Source organism: Hyperolius riggenbachi, chromosome 12 (assembly GCF_040937935.1).
Source record: "Hyperolius riggenbachi isolate aHypRig1 chromosome 12, aHypRig1.pri, whole genome shotgun sequence".
In the NCBI taxonomy this organism is placed as follows: Eukaryota; Metazoa; Chordata; class Amphibia; order Anura; family Hyperoliidae; genus Hyperolius; species Hyperolius riggenbachi.
Genome location: NC_090657.1, coordinates 13,520,866 through 13,543,418, shown reverse-complemented (window position 1 = coordinate 13,543,418; position 22,553 = coordinate 13,520,866). Strand labels below are relative to the sequence as shown.

The window sequence follows — 22,553 nt, the reverse complement described above, 5'->3', positions numbered from 1 at the left end:
CATCCCCCTGGGGGTACTCACCTCGGGAGGGGGAAGCCTCAGGGTCCCAATAAGGCTTCCCCCATCCCTGTAGCTGCAGGCAGTCCAGCGCTGGCTCCCCCGAAGTCTAGACAGAAATAACCAATCTGTCGGGTCCGCTCTACTGCACAGGCACAGGAGACTTGCAGGAGACTTGCGCCTGCGCAGTAGAGCGGCCCGACAGTGATCAGCTATTTCCACCTATCTCTGAGCGGAGAGCCGATACTGCGCCTGCGCTGGAGCCGGGAAGGTAAATATTTACATCCCCGCTGTTCGGGGCACAGCGAGACCGCCGTGGGACACAGGAGGACAAGGGAAGACTCGATAGGATCCGGAGGCTTCCCCCACCCGAGGTGAGTACTCCCCAGGGGAACTTTTTTCTTTACAGGTTTTCTTTAACTTTCAGGGGAATGGGGTTTCATCAAAGCCAATGGACTCATCAATTTCCAACACAGTAAATTGTATCACTGTTAGGAAAGCGCGTTCGGATTCGGCAGAAATGCAATTTACGCATTTCTGATCGGAAATTGCATTTCTGCATCGGAATGCGGAAATCGGTAATACAAGTGCGGTAGGCGGATTTCTGTGGAAATTTCCGCCAACTTTAAGATCGATTTTCTCAAAAACTACAAGGTCTTTTTGAATTTTTCCCCCCTTCTATTTCCCACTCTTCTGTTTAATATACCCTGTAAATATACCCTGTAAATATACCCTGTAAAGTCAGCGGATTATGACTGTAATGTAAAATGCCGAAAATCTGCATTACCTGACATGCAGTCATTTTAAGCCAATCAGAAGACTCAGAATGAATAAGCCAATCAGAGAATGTGGAAATTTCCGCCTAAATCCCCATTCTCTGATTGGTTTATTCATTCTGAGTCTTCTGATTGTCATAAAATTACCGCATATCGGTAATGCAGATTTTCTGCATTTTACATTACAGTCAAAATCCGCCGACTTTAGCGGTTAATAGCTAAGCCCCCGTAAGTCCTAGAAACACCAAAGTTTCAGGGTATGTTAATCAGAAGAGTGGGAATAAGTGGACATTTTTTTTTTCAAAAAGGCCTTGTCGTTTTTGAGAAAATCGATGTTCTATTCGGTGAAAATTTCCGCAGAAATCCGCATCGGAATTTAGAAAGCAGTAGTGGAAAGTGGAATCGGTAGCGGTAATCGGCAATGGCGGAAAGCGGATTTTCCATGGAATAAGAATTTGGCATTTCAGACCATTCTGTGACAGGCTGCTTTAAAGGGATACTGTAGGGGGGTCGGGGGAAAATGAGTTGAAGTCACCCGGGGCTTCTAATGGTCTCCCGCAGACATCCTGTGCCCGCGCAGCCACTCCCCAATGCTCCAGCCCCGGCTCCGACTCACTTCTGGAATTTCAGACTTTAAAGTCTGAAAACCACTGTGCCTGCGTTGCCGTGTCCTCGCTTCCCCTGATGTCACCAGGAGCGCACAGCGCAGGCACAGACCATACTGGGCCTGCGCAATACACTCCTGGTGCCATCAGTGGGAGTGAGGACACGGTAACTCAGGCACAGTGGTTTTCAGACTTTAAAGTCTGAAATTCCAGAAGTGAACTGGAGGCGGGGCCGGAGGATCGGTGAGTGGCTGCGCCAACACAGGATGTCTGCGGGGGACCATTAGAAGCCCCTGGTAAGTTCAACTCATTTTCCCCCGGCCCCCCTACAGTATTTATTTAACAGATTTCCTCATCTCTAGTCTATAGTTCTGCTGCGCATGAACCAATCAGGAGGGAATTAGCTAATGCCCAGGGTTATCTGAAATGGCAACAGATTAAACACCGCATGCCATTTCTAACCCCAAGCTGCCACAGATTTTTATGTAACAAAAGGAGGTAACCATGGACAAACTAAAATTATAGGCCCCAACTACCGTAGAACAGGTTCTATTATCATGATTTCCAAAGTACGGAAACAAAGGTTTTCCAGATGCCTTCAATCATTAAATATATTCTATTTTTTTTTACCTCCAATCTGACTACCTCCATGAGGTCTTTTTGTCCTTTAGAAGCTATTTACACCCGGGTGTTTTACTTACGTAGTAATCTGGGATTCCATGAAGATGAGGATGAAGACCAGCAAGGCGGGAACAATGGAGGCGAACATCATCCAGATAGGGAAAGGTTTGGCGGTGGCATTCAGTCCCATCGGTGAGATGAACCAGCCTCTCTCTAAAGGACGAGACACACTAAGACCTTTGGGAAGCTCCAGTTTCTGGAAACACATGAGATAAAGAGGTGTAAGGTTTATACTGAACAGAAAACAATGCACAGTATTTGCACCACAGCCTCGGCACATAGGTCTACCTTCGTGTAGGTGTCCTTAATGAAGAAGTCCGCTGTGACCATGAGGAGGATGGCAATGGGAACACCAAAGTCACCGATGATACGACGGAGCTGAAAGGAGAAGGTTGTTACTTAGCTGATTTATGTACTGTAGGAGCCACCAAGATGTATTCAAATGCCATACAGTATAAACAGACAGAGGATCAATGACCAACACATGTTCACACCACGGATATTGAAGAGGAAGGGTGGTAGAAAAATCGCGGGCCGGATTTTACATAAGGCACATGCCTACGGGCGCCTCATGATGAAAAAGGCGGCTCCCTCTTCTCCCCTAGTGCCTCCGATAATGAGATAGACATGGGTATGTACAGTGTATCACATAAATAACTATGCTGTGTTCCTTTTTCCCTTTCTCTGCCTGAAAGAGTTAAATATCAGGTATGCAAGTGGCTGACTCAGTCCTGACTCAGACAGGAAGTGACTACAGTGTGACCCTCACTGATAAGAAATTCCCACTATAAAACACGTCCCTAGCAGAAAATGGCTCCTGAGAGCAGGAAAAAGATAAAAAGGGCCAACAGTTCATTGATTTTAGCTCTGGCATACTTCAATGAATGTGTCATTGAGCAAAAACAATAAAACAGTTAAAACTTAAAAAGTAGATTTTAATAAATAAAATAAAACCGTGGAGTATCTTAAAAAGTCATTTTTAAGAGAAGGAAGATAGATACAATTGTTTATTTCATTAATTTATTTTCGCCTCGGGTGTCCTTTAACCTCCTGAGCGTTACGCAGCTCAGGAGGTTTTGCTCGTTTCTGTCCCCAGCTTAATTTGATTTATTGGCTCCAAAACGTCTAGCTAGCACTAGGCTAGCTAGTACACGTGTCCAGCACCCTCCGATCGCCGCCGCTCCCCCGATTATACAGTACCCAGCTTGGATCCAGCAATCGGCACAGCCTCCCCGGACAGCTCCGCTCATCACTATGGGGAGGATCGAACAGGACGTCGCCGACATCATGACGTCATTCCCAGACCCGATCCTCCCAATAGAGAGACCGGAGCTGTGAAGGGAGGCTGCGCTGATCGCTGGAGCCAGTGTGTGTGTGTGTGTGTGTGTGGGGGGGGGGGGGGTAACGTATTAACTGGCTGGATCGGGGGATTGCGGGCAATCGGGGGGGGGGGGGGTGCCGAACACGTGTACTAGCTAGCCTAATGCTAGCTTAAGGTCTTGGAGCAAACAGATCAAATTAATTAAGCATGGGGGACTCCTGGGGCCACCGAGCGGTATGCCGCTAAGGAGGATAATAGGGGGTACTTCTTGTTACCTAATACTAAGGTGCACCTGTGGATACCTACACCGGGCAGGGAGAAGGTAAAGCGGTGCCAGCCAGCACACTAGCGGTGTGGTTCAGCTGGGGTTTGTGGAGGGCAGAGTCTAGGGTGCCAGAACATCTTTGTCCTCAATGCAGAATCGAGCGGTGAAACCATCGGGCGGGAGATCGGACATGTCAGAAATTATCTATCGAGCCATCTAAATCATAGTTCCCCAACCCTGGCCTCAAGGCCCACCAACAGTACATGTTTTGCAGGAAACCACAAACATGCACAGGTGAGGTAATTAGTGTCTCAGCAGAGCTGATTAACTACCTGTGTGGTTTCTACAAACACATGCACTTTTGGTGGGCCTTGAGGAGAGGGTTGGGGAACACTGAAATGACTCAGAATCGAGACGTGTATTCCCAGCATTAGACTTCGGTCAGGATTGAGGTCAGTTCTGCAGGCAGCAAGGTTGGGGAACAAGCTTTGTACAGACACTTTGATTGGGTTACTATATAAATACAAAACACTACAAGGACTTGTGCGGCACCCATATTCATGGCATTATTATAATGGATGTAGACTTTCACTTTAGGGTAAGGACACCCTAGGCTGAATCACATATGCGGTTTCCACTATGTGCTATGGAAAAACGCATATGCAATTCTGCCTAGTGTGTTCCTATCCTTAAAGTGGTCTAACACCCCGCATTTCAACTTTGCTTTAAAAGATTGCTTACAGCTTATAAACTATTATGCCAGATTTTTTTTTTAGCAGAAATTCACTGAATTGATTAAACATGACATTTTAGTGCTGCATTTAGCTAGAAATGCTCCTCGTGCTTGCCTGTTTAGTTACAAATGTAACAAACAAACAAACACTGCTCTGAGAGAACAAAGAGGGCTTCCCCGGCAGGCTTTTCAAAGGTCTATTTGTATTCCAAATAAAGATACATTTGTAACTAAAGATAAGAATGGATGCGGATTCCTAGTTAAATCCAACACTAAAATGTCATGTTTAACCCTTTCAGTGAATTTCTGCTTAAAAAAAAAATCTGGCATAATAGTTTGTAAGCTGTAAGCAATCTTTTAAAGCAAAGTTGTAATGCTGGGTGTTAAACCGCTTTAAGGTGGCCATACACTTACAGATTTGCAGCAGATTCGACCATCAGATAATCTGACAGGAATGTATCTGATGTGTGCCACATAGTAGGAATTTAATTTCAACAGATTTCCGATTGAAATGCAGTGTTGCACCATTCGATTCAATTCAACCCCATGGGCCATCGATCGGCTGCCAGCAGCCGATTGACCCAGATTTTCCGTCCGGACTGATCGACCAAATCGATTGAAATTGGCCGGAAATCGATCTGCTGATCGATCATGCTTTCTGCTGCATCGAATTCTAGTCGATTCGATCAAAACGGTTGAATCGGCCGTCGATCGATGGCTAAAATCGACCAGTGTATGGGCCCCTTTAAAGGGACCAAACAAGGAGACAATCTTACCACATCAGGGCCCGTATGCAACTCACTATTTCTCCTGAGTTTTCTCCTATTCACACTTACAAAACACCGGCGATTTTTACTGGCGTTTTGCAGGAGTGAATTTTCCGTGATTTCACGCAGAAAAATCACGGAACACTGCGGTGATGTTGCCGCGATCGCGTTTAGCGCTTCTATAGCACTGAAACGCGATCGCTGGGAAATCACCTGAAAATGGTGCATGGTTTGCGTTTTTGCCCGTTTTTGGGCGATTTGTGGCAATTATCGCAAATCGCCCAAGTAAGAACGGGCCCATAGGGTTTCATTACGCTAGCGCTTTTAAGAAGTGCTAGCGTTTGAGCGTTTTGCCGAAATAGCAGCAAAACGCTCTGGTGTGAATAGGCCCTAAGTGTTGTTTTCAAACTTGGCAACTTTCATCTTTCCATCTTTCCATAGTTACTTGTATTACACAGACAGGGCGACACTTTCCCCAGTGTCAGCAGCTGCTTTCAGCAGAATGGAGCTGCTGACTTTAGGAAAAAGTCGCCCTGTGTAATACAACTAACTATGGAAAGATGGATAACATTTTAAAGCTCTCTTTCTCCTCTTTCTGGCGACACCTAAATTGTTGTCCTACGCCTTTTAGTTTTCTCTATTTTCGTGATTGAGATCGCTGCCGTGGCAATTTCAATCGCAAAAATAGCGAAAACTAAAAGGCGTAGGGCGGTGGTTTATATATCATTGGAAAGATGAGAAAGAGAGCTTTAAAATGATATGCATCTTTCCATAGTTTCTGCACTGCTCGGAGTCCCTTTAAAGGATATAAATATTTTTTAAAAAATAAATTGTTCCTTAGAAATGACATTTATTTGTTTGTAAACACTGACTGATGACGGACTGTAAGGCTGATCCATCTGTTAGGGGTAGTTTTTTTTTGTTTTTTTTATTACGGTTTCAGAAATATAACTGCTGCCTACCTATCATTGGTGTAATCCAGTGTTTAGCAGAATGGCCGTTGCAGCAGCTAGAGATGACCCTGTCTAGGAGAACTCATGGAGAAACATGTGATCAGTTTGATCAGCTGATCATCACATCAAATCAGAACCTTATAAATCTATCAGCTGACTAAACTGATGACATGCTTCTCCACGAGTTCTACTAGGCAGGGTCATCCCTATATATTACAGCTACCCATCCTCTAGCTTCTCGTAGGAATCCCACACAGGGAGAGCAGCACACATATTGATTTCAGGCAGATGCCGGTGTAGTGTCAGAATGGGCAGCCCCGCATGCGCAGTAGGAGCCTGCGTCCCGTTAAATTGTGCAGCCACATAAAACATCCTAAATATCTCTGCTTCCGCACCACGTACACTCCCGAAATTTTCAGGGTAGGGAGGGGACCCCCCGATCAAGCTCTGTGCGGAATTGCAACCCCCGAGCCCTGCTAGCTACCGAGATAGGTTAGCTGTAATCAGTCTCGGGAACCAGCGGGGCTCGGGGGCTGCAATTCGTCACAGAGCTAGATCGAGGGGTCCCCTCCCTCCCCAGTAAACTTCGGGAGTGTAGGAGGTGCGGAAGCGGAGATATTTCAGCAAAATAATATCTAAACTTCCCACTGAGCATGCATGATACTCGGTGCAGAAGGGAGCTCTCGGGCTGCCCTATCTGATATTACACCGGGCAGCGTGACGGCGACGGTGAGCACATAACGTTATGTGCGTGACAGTGCGTCATTGCCCGGGGACCAGACTCCGGCGTCTCTGCAGAGGTTAGTGTGGGGGATTCCGAGGAGAAGTTACAGAGGAGGGCAGCTGTAATTTATAGCTGCTGTAACGGCAATTGCAAAACACTGGATTACCCCAATGATAAATACTGCCTATTTATCATTGGTGTAATCCAGTGTTTTGCAGTTATATTTCTGAAACAATAATAAAAAACTACCCCTAATCAGCCTAAGGCCTGGTTCACATTAGCGTTCGCTGTCCAGATCCGCCTGATCGGATCCGGACCGTATACTGTACAAACGGAACGTACGTTCCGCCTAGCAATGCAAAGTCTATGCGGACGTTCACATTCATCCGTTCCGTACAGAACAGAGCCGGATCGGATCCGGACACTTTTCCATCATGCGCTATTTTTCGGGTCCGGTCATCCGGCCCACGCACCCGGGCCGGATGACCCTTCGCATGCGGCCATGCTGTGCAATGAGAAACTGATGTTTCTCATCACACTGGCAATAGGACCGGATGCTTCCAGCACCGGTCCTATGCCACTTGGGGGGCCCGGACTACACGCCGGTATCCCCCATGCTTGCGGTGCCTTTCTGGTACTGCAATGTATCTAGTTCCGGCTACTTTATTGTAACCGGAACTGATACATTCCGGATCCGCAACTTGTGGCCACCGCAGAGACCCGTAGGGTCTCTTTGCGGCCCCCGGACCCCCGGACACTTGCGGACTCGAACCGCAAGTGTGAATGGGGCCTTACATTCCGTTATCCGTCAGTGTTTACAAGCACTGACAAATAAATGTTATTTCTAAGGAACCATTTATTTAAAAAAAAACTATTCACACTGAGAGGGAATTTTAATACTTTATGCCAAAACCGCTGTTTTTTTTCGTTCATTCGTGAAGGATATCCTTTAAATCATCAGAAAACAAGAAAATACTTAAAATAGTTTTGATAGCACTTTTGAACCTACTTTTTGGTACTTTTTCAATTGCAAAGTGAGAAAAAAAATGTGTCTAAATAGAAGATGAAACAATTATCTCCTAGACCTAGAAGATAACTCAGGAGAAAAAAATTGCATGTGGGTCTCCTAGGAGATAATTTTTCATCTTCTATTTAGACAAATTTTTTCTCACTTTGCAATTGAAAAAGTAACAAAAAAGTAGGTTCAAAAGTGCTACCAAAACTCCTAAGTATTTTCATGATTTCTGGTGGTTTAAAAGGCATTTGATCATCAAGTTTTAAAATATCACCTGGGAGAAAACTCAGGAGAAAAAGTGAATTGCACATGAGCCCAGATTTGATACGAGGGACTACCTAATGTATATGTTCAAGGTGTACTCACTCAGTTTACCCTTCTTCTACATACAATCAAAACTGTATTGCCAACGGGCACTTTTAAAGGGCGTGGCAGGCATAAAACGGTCAGAGCAAAGAGGACACGGTCTACACTCCAAGACCTCCAGATTTTTGTTAGGCATTGACAACGAATTAATCCCCTTAAATTGTGATGGTATAAGGCATACATGTCAAACTCTGGCCAAGGATGGATCAAGACCAAGTTGCGCCTGGGGCAAGGTCAGGTTTTGGCGCCTAAACTGCCATTCATTTTGCCGCCTTTTTAAGAATTCAACAAACTGCGCCTGGGGCAAGATACCTGCTTGCCCCCCCCCCCCCCTAGATCAGTCCCTGACTCTGGCCTACGACCAAATCTGCCCCTCAGAGCCATTCAATTTGGCCCCAAGTCGTTTCTCCACTTTGCATTATGTATGGCCCTCTCTAGAGCACCAGGGAAGCTATATTGGAGGTGAAGCTCTAGATCACCAGGAAAGCCATATGGGGAGGGAGGGGGCAAGCACTTATTACTAGGGAACTGTATAGGGAAGAATGAGGGCCACCAGATACCAGAGAATTGTATAGGGGAGGGAGGGAGGTCCACTAGACAACGGGAAATTGTATAGGGGAGGGAGGAGTACCACTAGACACCAGGGAACTGTATAGGGGAGGGAGGAGAACCACTAGACACCTGGGAACTGTATAGGGGAGGGAGGAGAGCCACTAAACACCAGGGAACTGTATAGGGAAGGGTGGGGGCCACTAGACACCAGAGAACTGTACAGACAACAGGAAATTGTATAGGGGAGGGAGGGAGGACCACTAGACACCAGGGAACTGTATAGGGGAGGGAGGAGAGCCACTTGACACCAGAGAACTGTATAGGGATGGGTGGGGGTCACCAGATACCAGAGAATTGTATAGGGGAGGGAGGGAGGTCCACTAGACAACTGGAAATTGTATAGGGGAGGGAGGAGAACAACTAGACACCAGGGAACTGTATAGGGAAGGGTGGGGGCCACTAGACCCCAGAGAACTGTACAGGGGAGGGAGGGGGACCACTAGACAACGGGAAATTGTATAAGGGAGGGAGGAGAACCACTAGACACCAGGGAACGGTATAGACGTTGGAGGGGAGTCATTACACACTAGGGAACTTTATAAGGGAGGAAGGTGGCCAGTAGACATTGAGGTTGGCCTGCGGTTTGGACCCACTGTTCAATTTAGGCCCACATTGTATTTAAGTTTGACACCCCTGGTGTAAGGTAAAACAAAAATGGATATGGGGCTTCTTACACTTTAGTACTGCACTAAACATGAACTGTGAGCTCTGCAGTCCTTGACTTGGAGGGCCATGTATAGATCAAGACCCTGAGTGATGGCCAAGTTTAACACCTGTTTTGGGAGATAATTGGGTGTATGTAGCCTTTATTGAAAGGGTACCAGAATAAAAATACTTCCTTACCTTTCCGGGGAAGAAGCTGCTGTTCTTGAACTGCCGCAGGAAGTAGGCGATGAAGAAAGCTCCAGACATGAGGACGAGAGAGAGCAGAGCTGTATTTGGCTGGGGAACATCTGGGCTGGGGGTGGTGGTGGTGGAGTGATTATAATATCCCTGGAGAGGATGTGTTATGAAAATCTGCAAAGAAAATTGGTAAACCATGATCAGTTTAGCCATTATTAAATTATAGAAGAGTAATCACCTTTTATTCTGTGTATTTTGCTTTTTTCGATGATATACGTCGCTGGTGACCATTATCCTATGCGCCATGAATGCTGGTATGAATGGAAAAAGGACTACTATGCCATGGCATGGGGTGAAGTGTAAGGTTTTTAGGTGAAAGGCCTACAGCAGGAGTTGCTTTTAATCCCAGCTGCAGTAGTTTAGCTATACTGGGGAGCAGGGTTATCCAATACTAGTGGCATACTGGCATACCGGGGTATTCACACTGGGGAGAGGGAGCTACCTAGTATTGGGGGAACATATGGCTACCTATACTGGGGGTGGAAGTGTGAATCTACCTAATACGGGAGGCACAACTTGATACTTATAAGAAGGGGCAGCATACTTAATAATAGGTGCTCATCTGTAACCTATACTGGGTGGACGCTCTTTTGAATCTCTGCCTCTGGTGCTGGGGAACCTTGGCCTGGCCCTGCAAGAGAAGCCTATGGTGGCACCGCTATACACCAGGGAAGCATTTGAGGCGGGTCCGAGAAAAATGGCGCAAAGTGCCGATGTTTAAAAATGGCGCTGCATTGAAAAAATGTCTTAATGTTATTTTGCAATATCAATGTTTAGTTATGGCACACAGACGGTGTGTTAGGCGGCATATTGCTAATTATTTTATTGTCTTTAACGTTAATTAACGTGAGGAGGACAAGGAGAAGTGAGGAGTGGACGGGTGGAGAGCGGACACGTTAGTCCTGCCACCTCTGCCGTCTAGGAAGAGCAGATCCCGGGGTGAGGATGGTTGGCACAGTGCAGGGATGATGCTAGCAGGAGGAGAGTGCAGCAGCAGGAGGGAAGAGAGGAGTGGACGGGTGGAGAGCGGACACGTTAGCCCTGCCACCTCTGCCATCTAGGAAAAGCAGATCCCGGGGTGAGGATGGTTGGAACAGCGTGGGGGTGATGCTGACAGGAGGAGAGTGCAGCAGCAGGAGGGAAGAGAGAGGAGTGGCTGGGTGGAGAGCAGACACGTTAGCCCCACCACCTCTGCAGTCTAGGAAGAGCAGATCCCGGGGTGAGGATGGTTGGCACAGTGCGGGGATGATGCTGGCAGGAGGAGAGCGCGGCAGCAGGAGGGAAGAGAGAGGAGTGGCTGGGTGGAGAGCAGAAACATTAGCCCTGCCACCTCTGCAGTCTAGGAAGAGCAGATCCCGGGATGAGGATGGTTGGCACAGTGCAGGGATGATGCTGGCAGGAGGAGAGTGCAGCAGCAGGAGGGAAGAGAGAAGAGTGGACGGGTGGAGAGCGGACACGTTAGCCCTGCCACCTCTGCAGTCTAGGAAGAGCAGATCCCGGGGTGAGGATGGTTGGCACAGCTCAGGGATGATGCTGGCAGGTGGAGAGTACAGCAGCAGGAGGGAAGACAGAGGAGTGGCCAGGTGGAGAGCGGACACATTAGCCCTGCCACCTCTGCTGTCTAGGAAGAGCAGATCCTGGGATGAAAATGGTTGGCACAGTGCGGGGATCAGGGGAGGACTGGGACCTTTTGGCCTGGAGGGAAAACACAAACTAGTGGCCCGTTTTCACCGCAGCCCAAGCCCAAATGACAACACACACATGCCCCACGTGCTATATGCCAGCAGTCACATGGGAAACACAGTAAGAACACCTGAGGGACAACGGCTGGGGTTGCCGTCGCATTCAGAATTTATCATCAGAATTCACCTGCAAGCAGCCCTTTTGGAGTCTAAGGATTGTCTGAAAGCAGCCCTTTTGGAGTCTAAGGACTGTCTGCAAGCAGCACTTCTGGAGTCTAGGGACTGTCTGCAAGCAGCACTTCTGGAGTCTAGGGACTGTCTGCAAGCAGCACTTCTGGAGTCTAGGGACTGTCTGCAAGCAGCCCTTCTGGAGTCTAGGGACTGTCTGCAAGCAGCCCTTCTGGAGTCTAGGGACTGTCTGCAAGCAGCCCTTCTGGAGTCTAGGGACTGTCTGCAAGCAGCCCTTCTGGAGTCTAGGGACTGTCTGCAAGCAGCCCTTCTGGAGTCTAATGACTGTCAAAAACTTTTCAACCTAGACAATACCTTATGTAGCTGTGCACGTGCAGTCATTTTCTAACTTTTTTTTTTTTTTTCACTGTTTAAGCGTTTATTTAAAGAGAAGTAACATACAGATTAACTGCAACATAGCTTACGCAGAAGCCATCGTGTAAACCAGGTTACGACAAGTAGAATGACGTGCAGTCATTTTAACAATGATGAGAGACTAGACAGATTTTTTTCCCATGGACCCTGCAGGCAAACTTCTGCTCTGCATCATGCGGTGTATATTTACCAGCTTGCCTGTCCTCTAATTGCTCTGAAATTGGGTGTTTATTTCTCTCAACCAGCCTAGTGGTTCACATTGCCTTATACAAAAACATGAAAGCACCAGGCACTGTACCAGCCCTAAATCATTAAATGAGAGGCAGCCTGGGGGGAAATATCCCCCTTTCCCCCCTGGCCAGTCCTCCCATGGCGCGGATGATGCTGGCAGGAGGAGAGCGCAGCAGCAGGAGGGAAGAGAGAGGAGTGGACGGGTGGAGAGCGGACACGTTAGCCCTGCCACCTCTGCTGTCTAGGAAGAGCAGATCCTGGGATGAGGATGGTTGGCACAGCGCGGGGATGATGCTGGCAGGAGGAGAGCGCAGCAGCAGGAGGTAAGAGAGTGGAGTGGACGGGTGGAGAGTGGACACGTTAGCCCCGCCACCTCTGCAGTCTAGGAAGAGCAGATCCCAGGGTGAGGATGGTTGGCACAGTGCGGGGATGATACTGGCAGGAGGAGAGTGCAGCAGCAGGAGGGAGGAGAGAGGAGTGGACGGGTGGAGAGCGGACACGTTAGCCCTGCCACCTTTGCCCTCTAGGAAAAGCAGATCCTGGGGTGAGGATGGTTGGCACAGCACAGGGATGATGCCGGCAGGAAGAGAGTGCAGCAGAAGGAGGGAAGAGAGAGGAGTGGACGGGTGGAGAGCGGACACGTTAGCCCTGCCACCTCTGCCATCTAGGAAGAGCAGATCCCGGGGTGAGGATGGTTGGCACAGTGCGGGGATGATGCTGGCAGGTGGAGAGTGCAGCAGCAGGAGGGAAGAGAGAGGAGTGGACGGGTGGAGAGCGGACACATTAGCCCTGCCACCTCTGCCGTCTAGGAAGAGCAGATCCCAGGGTGAGGATGGTTGGCACAGCGTGGGGGTGATGCTGGCAGGGGGAGAGTGCAGCAGCAGGAGGGAAGAGAGAGGAGTGGATGGGTGGAGAGCGGACACGTTAGCCCTACCACCTCGGCTGTGTAGGAAGAGCAGATCCCGGGATGAGGATGGTTAGCACAGCACAGGGATGATGCTGGCAGGAGGAGAGTGCAGCAGCAGGAGGGAAGAGAGAGTAGTGGCCGGGTGGAGACCGGACACGTTAGCCCTGCCACCTCTGCCGTCTAGGAAGAGCAGATCCCGGGATGAGGATGGTTGGCACAGCGCGGGGATGATGCTGGCAGGAGGAGAGTGCAGCAGCAGGAGGGAAGAGAGAGGAGTGGATGGGTGGAGAGCAGACACATTAGCCCTGCCACCTCTGCCATCTAGGAAGAGCAGATCCCGGGATGAGGATGGTTGGCACAGTGCGGGGATGATGCTGGCAGGAGGAGAGTGCAGCAGCAGGAGGGAAGAGAGAGGCGTGGACGGGTGGAGATCGGACACGTTAGCCCTGCCACCTCTGCTGTGTAGGAAGAACAGATCCTGGGATGAGGATGGTTGGCACAGCGCGGGGATGATGCTGGCAGGAGGAGAGCGCAGCAGCAGGAGGGAAGAGAGAGGAGTGGACGGGTGTAGAGCGGACACGTTAGCCCTGCCACCTCTGCCATGTAGGAAAAGCAGATCCCAGGTGAGGATGGTTGGCACAGTGTGGGGATGATGCTGGCAGGAGGAGAGTGCAGCAGCAGGAGGGAAGAGAGAGGAGTGGACGGGTGGAGAGTGGACACGTTAGCCCTGCCACCTCTGCCATCTAGGAAGAGCAGATCCCGGGGTGAGGATGGTTGGCACAGCGCGGGGATGATGCTGGCAGGAGGAGAGTGCAGCAGCAGGAGGGAAGAGAGAGTAGTGGCCGGGTGGAGAGCAGACACGTTAGCCCTGCCACCTGTGCCGTCTAGGAAGAGCAGATCCTGGGGTGAGGATGGTTGGCACAGCGTGGGGGTGATGGTGGCAGGAGGAGAGTGCAGCAGCAGGAGGGAAGAGAGAGTAGTGGCCGGGTGGAGAGCAGACACGTTAGCCCTGCCACCTGTGCCGTCTAGGAAGAGCAGATCCTGGGGTGAGGATGGTTGGCACAGTGCGGGGATGATGCTGGCAGGAGGAAAGCGCAGCAGCAGGAGGGAAGAGAGAGGAGTGGACGGGTGGAGAGCGGACACGTTAGCCCTGCCACCTCTGCTATCTAGGAAGAGCAGATCCCGGGGTGAGGATGGTTGGCACAGCGCGGGGATGATGCTGGCAGGTGGAGAGTGCAGCAGCAGGAGGGAAGAGAGAGGAGTGGATGGGTGGAGAGCGGACACGTTAGCCCTGCCACCTCTGCCGTCTAGGAAGAGCAGATCCCGGGGTGAGGATGGTTGGCACAGTGCGGGGATGATGCTGGCAGGAGGAGAGTGCAGCAGCAGGAGGTAAGAGAGTGGAGTGGACGGGTGGAGAGTGGACACGTTAGCCCCGCCACCTCTGCCGTCTAGGAAGAGCAGATCCCGGGGTGAGATCTGCTGAGAGTGAAGCAGCAGCAGGGAAGGGAGAGGAGTGGACGGGTGCAGAGCGGACACGTTAGCCCTGCCACCTGTGCCGTCTAGGAAGAGCAGATCCCGGGTGAGGATGGTTGGCACAGTGCGGGGATGATGCTGGCAGGAGGAGAGTGCAGCAGCAGCAGGCGGGAAGAGAGAGGAGTGGACGGGTGGAGAGCGGACACGTTAGCCCTGCCACCTCTGCCATCTAGGAAGAGCAGACCCCGAGGTGAGGATGGTTGGCACAGCGCGGGGATGATGCTGGCAAGAGAGTGCAGCAGCAGGAGGGAAGAGAGAGTAGTGGACGGGTGGAGAGCGGACACGTTAGCCCTGCCACCTCTGCCATCTAGGAAGAGCAGATCCCGGGATGAGGATGGTTGGCACAGCTCATGGATGATGCTGGCAGGAGGAGAGTGCAGCAGCAGGAGGGAAGAGAGGAGTTGACGGGTGGAGAGCGGACACGTTAGCCCTGCCACCTGTGCCGTCTAGGAAGAGCAGATCCCGGGGTGAGGATGGTTGGCACAGTGCGGGGATGATGCTGGCAGGAGGAGAGCGCAGCAGCAGGAGCCGGAATGCCACGCAGGCAGCAGTGAGCTGGGTCACCAGGGATGAGGTTCATTGGCACAGCGCGGGGATGATGCTGGCAGGAGGAGAGCGCAGCAGCAGGAGGAGAGCGCAGCAGCAGGAGCCGGAATGCCACGCAGGCAGCAGTGAGCTGGGTCACCAGGGATGAGGATGGTTGGCACAGCGCGGGGATGATGCTGGCAGGAGGAGAGCGCAGCAGCAGGAGGAGAGCGCAGCAGCAGGAGCCGGAATGCCACGCAGGCAGCAGTGAGCTGGGTCACCAGGGATGAGGATGGTTGGCACAGTGCGGGGATGATGCTGGCAGGAGGAGAGTGCAGAAGCAGGAGGGAGGAGAAAGGAGTGGACGGGTGGAGAGCGGACACGTTAGCCCTGCCACCTCTGCCGTCTAGGAAAAGCAGATCCTGGGGTGAGGATGGTTAGCACAGCACAGGGATGATGCTGGCAAGAGGAGAGTGCAGCAGCAGCAGGAGGGAAGAGAGGAGTGGACGGGTGGAGAGCGGACACATTAGCCATGCCACCTCTGCCGTCTAGGAAGAGCAGATCCCGGGATGAGGATGGTTGGCAGAGCGCGGGGATGATGCCGGCAGGAGGAGAGCGCAGCAGCAGGAGGGAAGAGAGAGGAGTGGATGGGTGGAGAGCAGACACGTCGTTAGCCCTGCCACCTGTGCCGTCTAGGAAGAGCAGATCCCGGGGTGAGGGTGGTTGGCACAGTGCGGGGATGATGCTGGCAGGAGGAGAGTGAAGCAGCAACAGGGAAGGGAGAGGAGTGGACGGGTGCAGAGCGGACACGTTAGCCCTGCCACCTGTGCCGTCTAGAAAGAGCAGATCACGGGTGAGGATGGTTGGCAAAGTGCGGGGATGATGCTGGCAGGAGGAGAGTGCAGCAGCAGCAGGAGGGAAGAGAGAGTAGTGGACGGGTGGAGAGCGGACACGTTAGCCCTGCCACCTCTGCCATCTAGGAAGAGCAGATCCCGGGATGAGGATGGTTGGCACAGCTCATGGATGATGCTGGCAGGAGGAGAGTGCAGCAGCAGGAGGGAAGAGAGAGGAGTGGACGGGTAGAGAGCGGACACGTTAGCCCTGCCACCTGTGCCGTCTAGGAAGAGCAGATCCCGTGGTGAGGATGGTTGGCACAGTGCGGGGATGATGCTGGCAGGAGGAGAGCGCAGCAGCAGGTGCCAGAATGCCACGCAGGCAGCAGTGAGCTGGGTCACCAGGGATGAGGTTGGTTGGCACAGCGCGGGGATGATGCTGGCAGGAGGAGAGCGCAGCAGAAGGAGGAGAGCACAGCAGCAGGAGCCGGAATGCCACGCAGGCAGCAGTGAGCTGGGTCACCAGGGATGAGGATGGTTGGCACAGCCCAGGGATTATGCTGGCAGGAGGAGAGCGCAGCAGCAGGAGGAGAGCGCAGCAGCAGGAGCCGGAATGCCACGCAGGCAGCAGTGAGCTAGGTCACCAGGGATGAGGATGGTTGGCACAGCGCGGAGATGATGCTGGCAGGAGGAGAGAGCAGCAGCAGGAGCCGGAATGCCACGCAGGCAGCAGTGAGCTGGGTCACCAGGGATGAGGATGGTTGGCACAGCGCGGAGATGATGGTAGCAGGAGGAGAGCGCAGCAGCAGGAGCCGGAATGCCACGCAGGCAGCAGTGAGCTGGGTCACCAGGGATGAGGATGGTTGGCACAGCGCGGGGATGATGTTGGCAGGAGGAGAGCGCAGCAGCAGGAGGAGAGCGCAGCAGCAGGAGGAGAGCGCAGCAGCAGGAGCCGGAATGCCACGCAGGCAGCAGTTAGTTGGGTCACCAGGGATGAGGATGGTTGGCACAGTGCAGGGATGATGCTGGCAGGAGGAGAGCACAGCAGCAGGAGCCGGAATGCCACGCAGGCAGCAGTGAGCTGGGTCACCAGGGATGAGGATGGTTGGCACAGTGCGGGGATGATGCTGGCAGGAGGAGAGCGCAGCAGCAGGAGGAGAGCGCAGCAGCAGGAGCCGGAATGCCACGCAGGCAGCAGTGAGCTGGGTCACCAGGGATGAGGATGGTTGGCACAGTGCGGGGATGATGCTGGCAGGAGGAGAGTGCAGCAGCAGGAGGAGAGCGCAGCAGCAAGAGGAGAGCGCAGCAGCAGGAGCCGGAATGCCACGCAGGCAGTAGTGAGCTGGGTCACCAGGGATGAGGATGGTTGGCACAGTGCGGGGATGATGCTGGCAGGAGGAGAGCGCAGCAGCAGGAGCCGGAAAGCCTTGCAGGCAGCAGTGAGCTGGGTCACCAGGGATGAGGATGGTTGGCACAGCGCGGGGATGATGCTAGCAGGAGGAGAGCGCAGCAGCAGGAGGAGAGTGCAGCAGCAGGAGCCGGAATGCCATGCAGGCAGCAGTGAGCTGGGTCACCAGGGATGAGGATGGTTGGCACAGTGTGGGGATGATGCTGGCAGGAGGAGAGCGCAGCAGCAGGAGCCGGAATGCCACGCAGGCAGCAGTGTTCTGGGTCACCCACACGGGATCGGCTGACTGACCACTTCCAGCACCACTAGACAGCGGGCAGTGCCAGCCAGCCACCAGCCTGGAGCATCATGCACTGGGTAAGAAAGCACTTTTAGTGGCAGTGGCAGAGCCCTGGCATTTATGTTTGTAGTGAATGTCATCTGGCTGATATTTGGCATGGCAGCTTTGAGGTTCTCTTTTAATGAGATTAACAGCAGGCAACACAGTGAAGAACTTACAATGTGTATGTGGTAGTGAAACATTAAATAATGTCTAGTAACGTTTATAGGTTATTGTTAAATAATAAGTAGCCCAAAAAAAAAAACAAAAAACCCAGCAGCATCACCGTGCGCCATTTTTCATATGCGCCATTTTTGACTGGACCCCTTTGAGGACATCACTAGACCTTCAGTGAAACATATGGGAGACCACGACCATAGCAAACTGTAAGAGGAAGTGGGAAGCTGGCCAAATGAGGACATGTAATAGGGTAAAATATAATAATGGGGTTGCAGTGAACACGATTACAATGCAATATATTGTTTAACCACGCCCACTTTTAAGATCATACCCTCTGCATATAAATGAACCTTACCCATTAACATTTTCTCCCCAATTTTTACCATTATAATACTTTCATTATTTTCTCAGTGCAAAGTGAAAAGAACACAATGCAGCAAAAAATCCACCTTTCATTTTAAAATTAAACATCACCCTAAAATGTAAGTTTTGTGATAAAATGGGAGAAATGCCAAATATAATGTGTAGGTTTTATCTACAGTAGCACACTCATTTTACACTGTAATGGGTTAAAAAAACGGCCCTCCAAAACGGCCCGAGACAGCACCGGGGGAGGGGGATATATATATATATATATAAATATATATATATTCTCTATGTCTGTCTGTCTATTGATGATTGTCTGGTTGATGTTTGTCTATTATTGATTGTCTATTGATAATTGTCTATAGATGATGGTCTATTGATTTTCTATTGATGATTATCTATTGTGCATTGATGTTTGTCTGTTTATTGATGATTGTCTATTGTCCACTGATGATTGTTGATTGTCTATTGCTTATTGTATGTTGTCTATGGTTGATTGTCTATTGATTATTGTCTATTGTGATTGACTATTGATGGTTGTCTATGGTCTATTGACGATTATTGTCCATTGATGATTATCTATTGTCTATTGATGATTGTCTATTGAAGATTGCCTATTGATGATTGCCTATTGATGATTGCCTATTGATGATTGCCTATTGATGATTGCCTATTGATGATTGCCTATTGATGATTGCCTATTGATGATTGCCTATTGTCTGATGATTGTTGATTGTCTATTGATTGTCTACTGATGATTGTCTACTGTCTATTGATGATTGTCTATTGATGATTGTCTATGGATGATTGTTGATTGTCTATTGCTTATTGTCTGCTGTCTATGGTTGATTGTCTATTGATTATTGTCTATTGTGATTGACTATTGATGGTTGTCTATTGTCTAAGTCTATTGACAATAGTCATTGTCCATTGATGATTATCTATTGTCTATTGAAGATTGCCTATTGATGATTGCCTATTGTCTGATGATTACCTATTGTCTGATGATTGCCTATTGATTATCTATTGTCTATTTATTGTCAATTGATGATTGTCTATTGATTGATTAACAAATATTAATCAGCAGACCTCATGGCTAATAGCTCTTGGCTATCACACCAAAAAGAACAAACAAGTTATATTTTAAAGGTTTCTATCTATCTATCTATCTATCTATCTATCTATCTATCTATCTATCTATCTATCTATCTATCTATCTATCTATCTATCCACACACACACACACTAGACTGTTGTTGCTAAATACACATTCCAACACTGATGTACCACCTTGTTGTCACTCATGGTTTCCTCCTCACCTTGGCCAGGTTGGAGAAGGTCTCATAGATGAAAATGAGTGAGATCAGGAAGGAAAAGATCTCCTGGGTGAATCTGGAAATGAAGCGGACCAGGAAGCTGCCCTCAAAGGCCACAACGATGATGGCAATGAGGATCAGCCAAAATCCAATCCATACTCGACCCACGATGTACTCAATGCCTTGACCTTCGCAGAACTAGGGAAGAGAGAAAAATCAAGATAACGGATCATGGACAAGTTTAACTGCTTCACATTTTTGGTTTCTCATCTTCGAAGCCTTAGAACCAGTTCATGTTGGCCATAAAAATGGTCCGTTTACCTCCCTTTGCCTTCGATGAAAGTGCCTTAAAGCGGTATAAAACCCTGACATAATAGTCAATAAAAACATGTTTTCCTACTTTTTATATGCCATACGGATATATCCTATTTGCTTTTGTGCATAAGTATTATTATTCATTTAGAAATTACAAGTTTCCAAAGTACATTTTTTTTTGCATTTTATTCATAACTGTTTTTTTTTCCATCTTGAAATATAAGCAGAAATGCTTTCTGACTGTCTGTCTGTGTTCAGGAGAGCCTGCAGTGTCAGAGAAGTGTTTGTTTACATTCCTCACTTGATACTATTAAACACAAAATAACATTATCTCCAGTTCGGATGCGTCCAGCTTTCCCGTCATTCAGCTTTTCTGTCCTGTGTTTAACCCTTTGAATGCTGTTCTAGTAAAAAAAGAAAATGCTGGTAGTATATAATAGGCTGTAAATAATGTTTTACAGCAACGAAGAATGGCTGGGTTTCATTCCTCTTTAACATTTTGACCTACCTCCTGGAATACACTTTATGTACTCCTTATAACAACTCCTCCTCCAGTTTTTTGCCGGCTCTGTAACCACTAAGATCCCGTGACTGCTACTGTTATTAATTGGACTCATTCATGTACCTTTTTCTGATTGTTCGTTGTAACATTCGCTCTGCCCTACGCTTTGGGCTTCTCATGGCTCGTAGGTTTCATTTGTAAAACACCAATAAAAAAAAAAAAAACTTTTAAAACTAAAAATGGTCTGTTTAACGGACCGTAACAGTCTGGATCCTAACAGATATAAACAGATCCTATAGGCTGAATAGGATCCGTTCACATTGCTCCGCTGGATCGGCTCTATTTGTCCTGCTGCACCAAACAGATCACAAGTTTGCGGAGGGAGCAATTTTTTCCAGATCAACAGATGCATTCACTGAGGTTCACTGATGAAAAACTGATGCCCAATTTAAGGTGGCCATACACTGGTCGATTCTCTGATCAGAGAGGGATCGTATGGCTGCCTTTACTGCAAACAGATTGTGAATCGATTTCAGCCTGAAACCGATTCACCATCTGTGGAGCTGCCCCCCCCCCCGCATACATTACCTGCTCCGGCTGGTGCGGGTCCCCCGGTCTCCGCTGTCTTCTTCTCCGCTATGGGCTCCAGGGCTACAGCTTCACTTTACTTCCTGCCGGGGGAAGTTTAAACAGTAGAGGGCGCTCTACTGTTTAAACTTCCTGCCGGGACAGGAAGTTCAGTAAAGCTTGCTGGACTCTGAGCCCAGCAGAGAAGGAACAGCGGTGACAGCGGGGATACGCGCCGGCCGGATCAGGTAATGTATTGCCGCTAGCGTCGGTTGTCGGGCATTCGAACGCCGCTATCGACGCACTCCCGACCCACCGGCGATCGAGCGTAATCTTCCGCATGGACAGATCGACGGGAACGATTGATTTCGGATGGAAATCGTTCTGTCAGCGTTTGTGCAACGATTTCACAGCAGATTCGATCACAGTTATCGAATCTGCTGTATATCGGCGGGAAAATCGTTAGGTGTATGTGCCCCTTAAAACTGATCTGTTTAATGCCTAGTACACACCATACAATTTTCTGTTAGATTTTTCTGTTAGATTTTCTGTAAAGAACTGGTAGAGACTGGTGATTATCTCTGCTGCATTGTCTTCTGGTTATCTCCTGCTGAGTAGAACAATGCCTAATTGCTCAGCAGATAGATGGTTAGATAGATAATTTCCAACATGTTGGAAATTTATCTAGCAGGTAAATCTTACGGAAAATTGTATGGTGTGTACTAGGCATGACGGATCAGTTTTTAGACAGATCAGTTTCTCATCTGTGCAGTGTAAACTGGCCCTTAGTTCATCCTCACAGATTTTTTTTACTGTTAGTTAGGGCTGGTTCTCACTACAAGAGCTTTTTAAGTGCTAGTAATTTTAAAAGCTCTTGCTAATGCAATGCTATTGGTAATTATTATAAAATCACATCGCACAAGTGAGAACACACACATAGCATTATATTACATATAAGAGTTTATAAACTCACAAGCGCTTAGAAAAAGCTCTTGTAGTGTGAACCAGGCCTGAGGGCTGGTTTCCACTGAGTGCTCTGCGCCAGCGCATCCCTTGTTGCCCAGATGTGCTGTCATTACAACGACCCAATAGGCTGCCTGTCACTTGACAGGCAGCCTATTGGGTCAAAGTGCGGTGATCTCGTCCTACAAAGTGAATCAACCCCCAAGTCAGCTAGCTAATTGTACAAGCGGTTAGTGTGTATTTCACCTGTTTGGCTCTCGGGGAAATTGCTGATGTTGCTGAAACCCAAGAGAAGCTGAAGACATGTCTGACACTTCCGCTGCCCAGCGGATCAACTGTACACACATCACCATGGAAACAGGGGCCCTCTGCTGCGCATGCGCACTGTCCCAGTTTGAAACATATTGTATAGCTCTCACGGAGTTACATTGTAAAATATGTGGCGTTTATGGCTCTCTCAGCCAAAAAGGTTCCTGACCCCTGGTCTAAAAGGAAGAAAAAGCCATTACTGAGCTAGAGCTTTAAAGCATGATTTAGTCAGTGTTTGCCCATTGTAAAATCTCTCCCTGACTGACATTCTGAAATA

General features: G+C 49.3%; 1 protein-coding gene across 2 annotated transcripts in view; it reads right to left on the bottom strand.

The window, feature by feature from the left end:
* Positions 1–22,553, bottom strand: part of SLC4A1 (solute carrier family 4 member 1 (Diego blood group)) — a 184,421-nt gene that overhangs the window by 23,650 nt on the left and 138,218 nt on the right. For both annotated transcript variants that reach the window (XM_068263166.1, XM_068263167.1), the window contains 4 exons: positions 19,624–19,818; positions 9,659–9,832; positions 2,348–2,437; positions 2,080–2,255 (listed from right to left, as the gene is read on the bottom strand). In XM_068263166.1, coding sequence (XP_068119267.1) covers positions 2,080–2,255; positions 2,348–2,437; positions 9,659–9,832; positions 19,624–19,818 — 635 coding nt within the window. The remainder of the gene's footprint in view (positions 1–2,079; positions 2,256–2,347; positions 2,438–9,658; positions 9,833–19,623; positions 19,819–22,553) is intronic.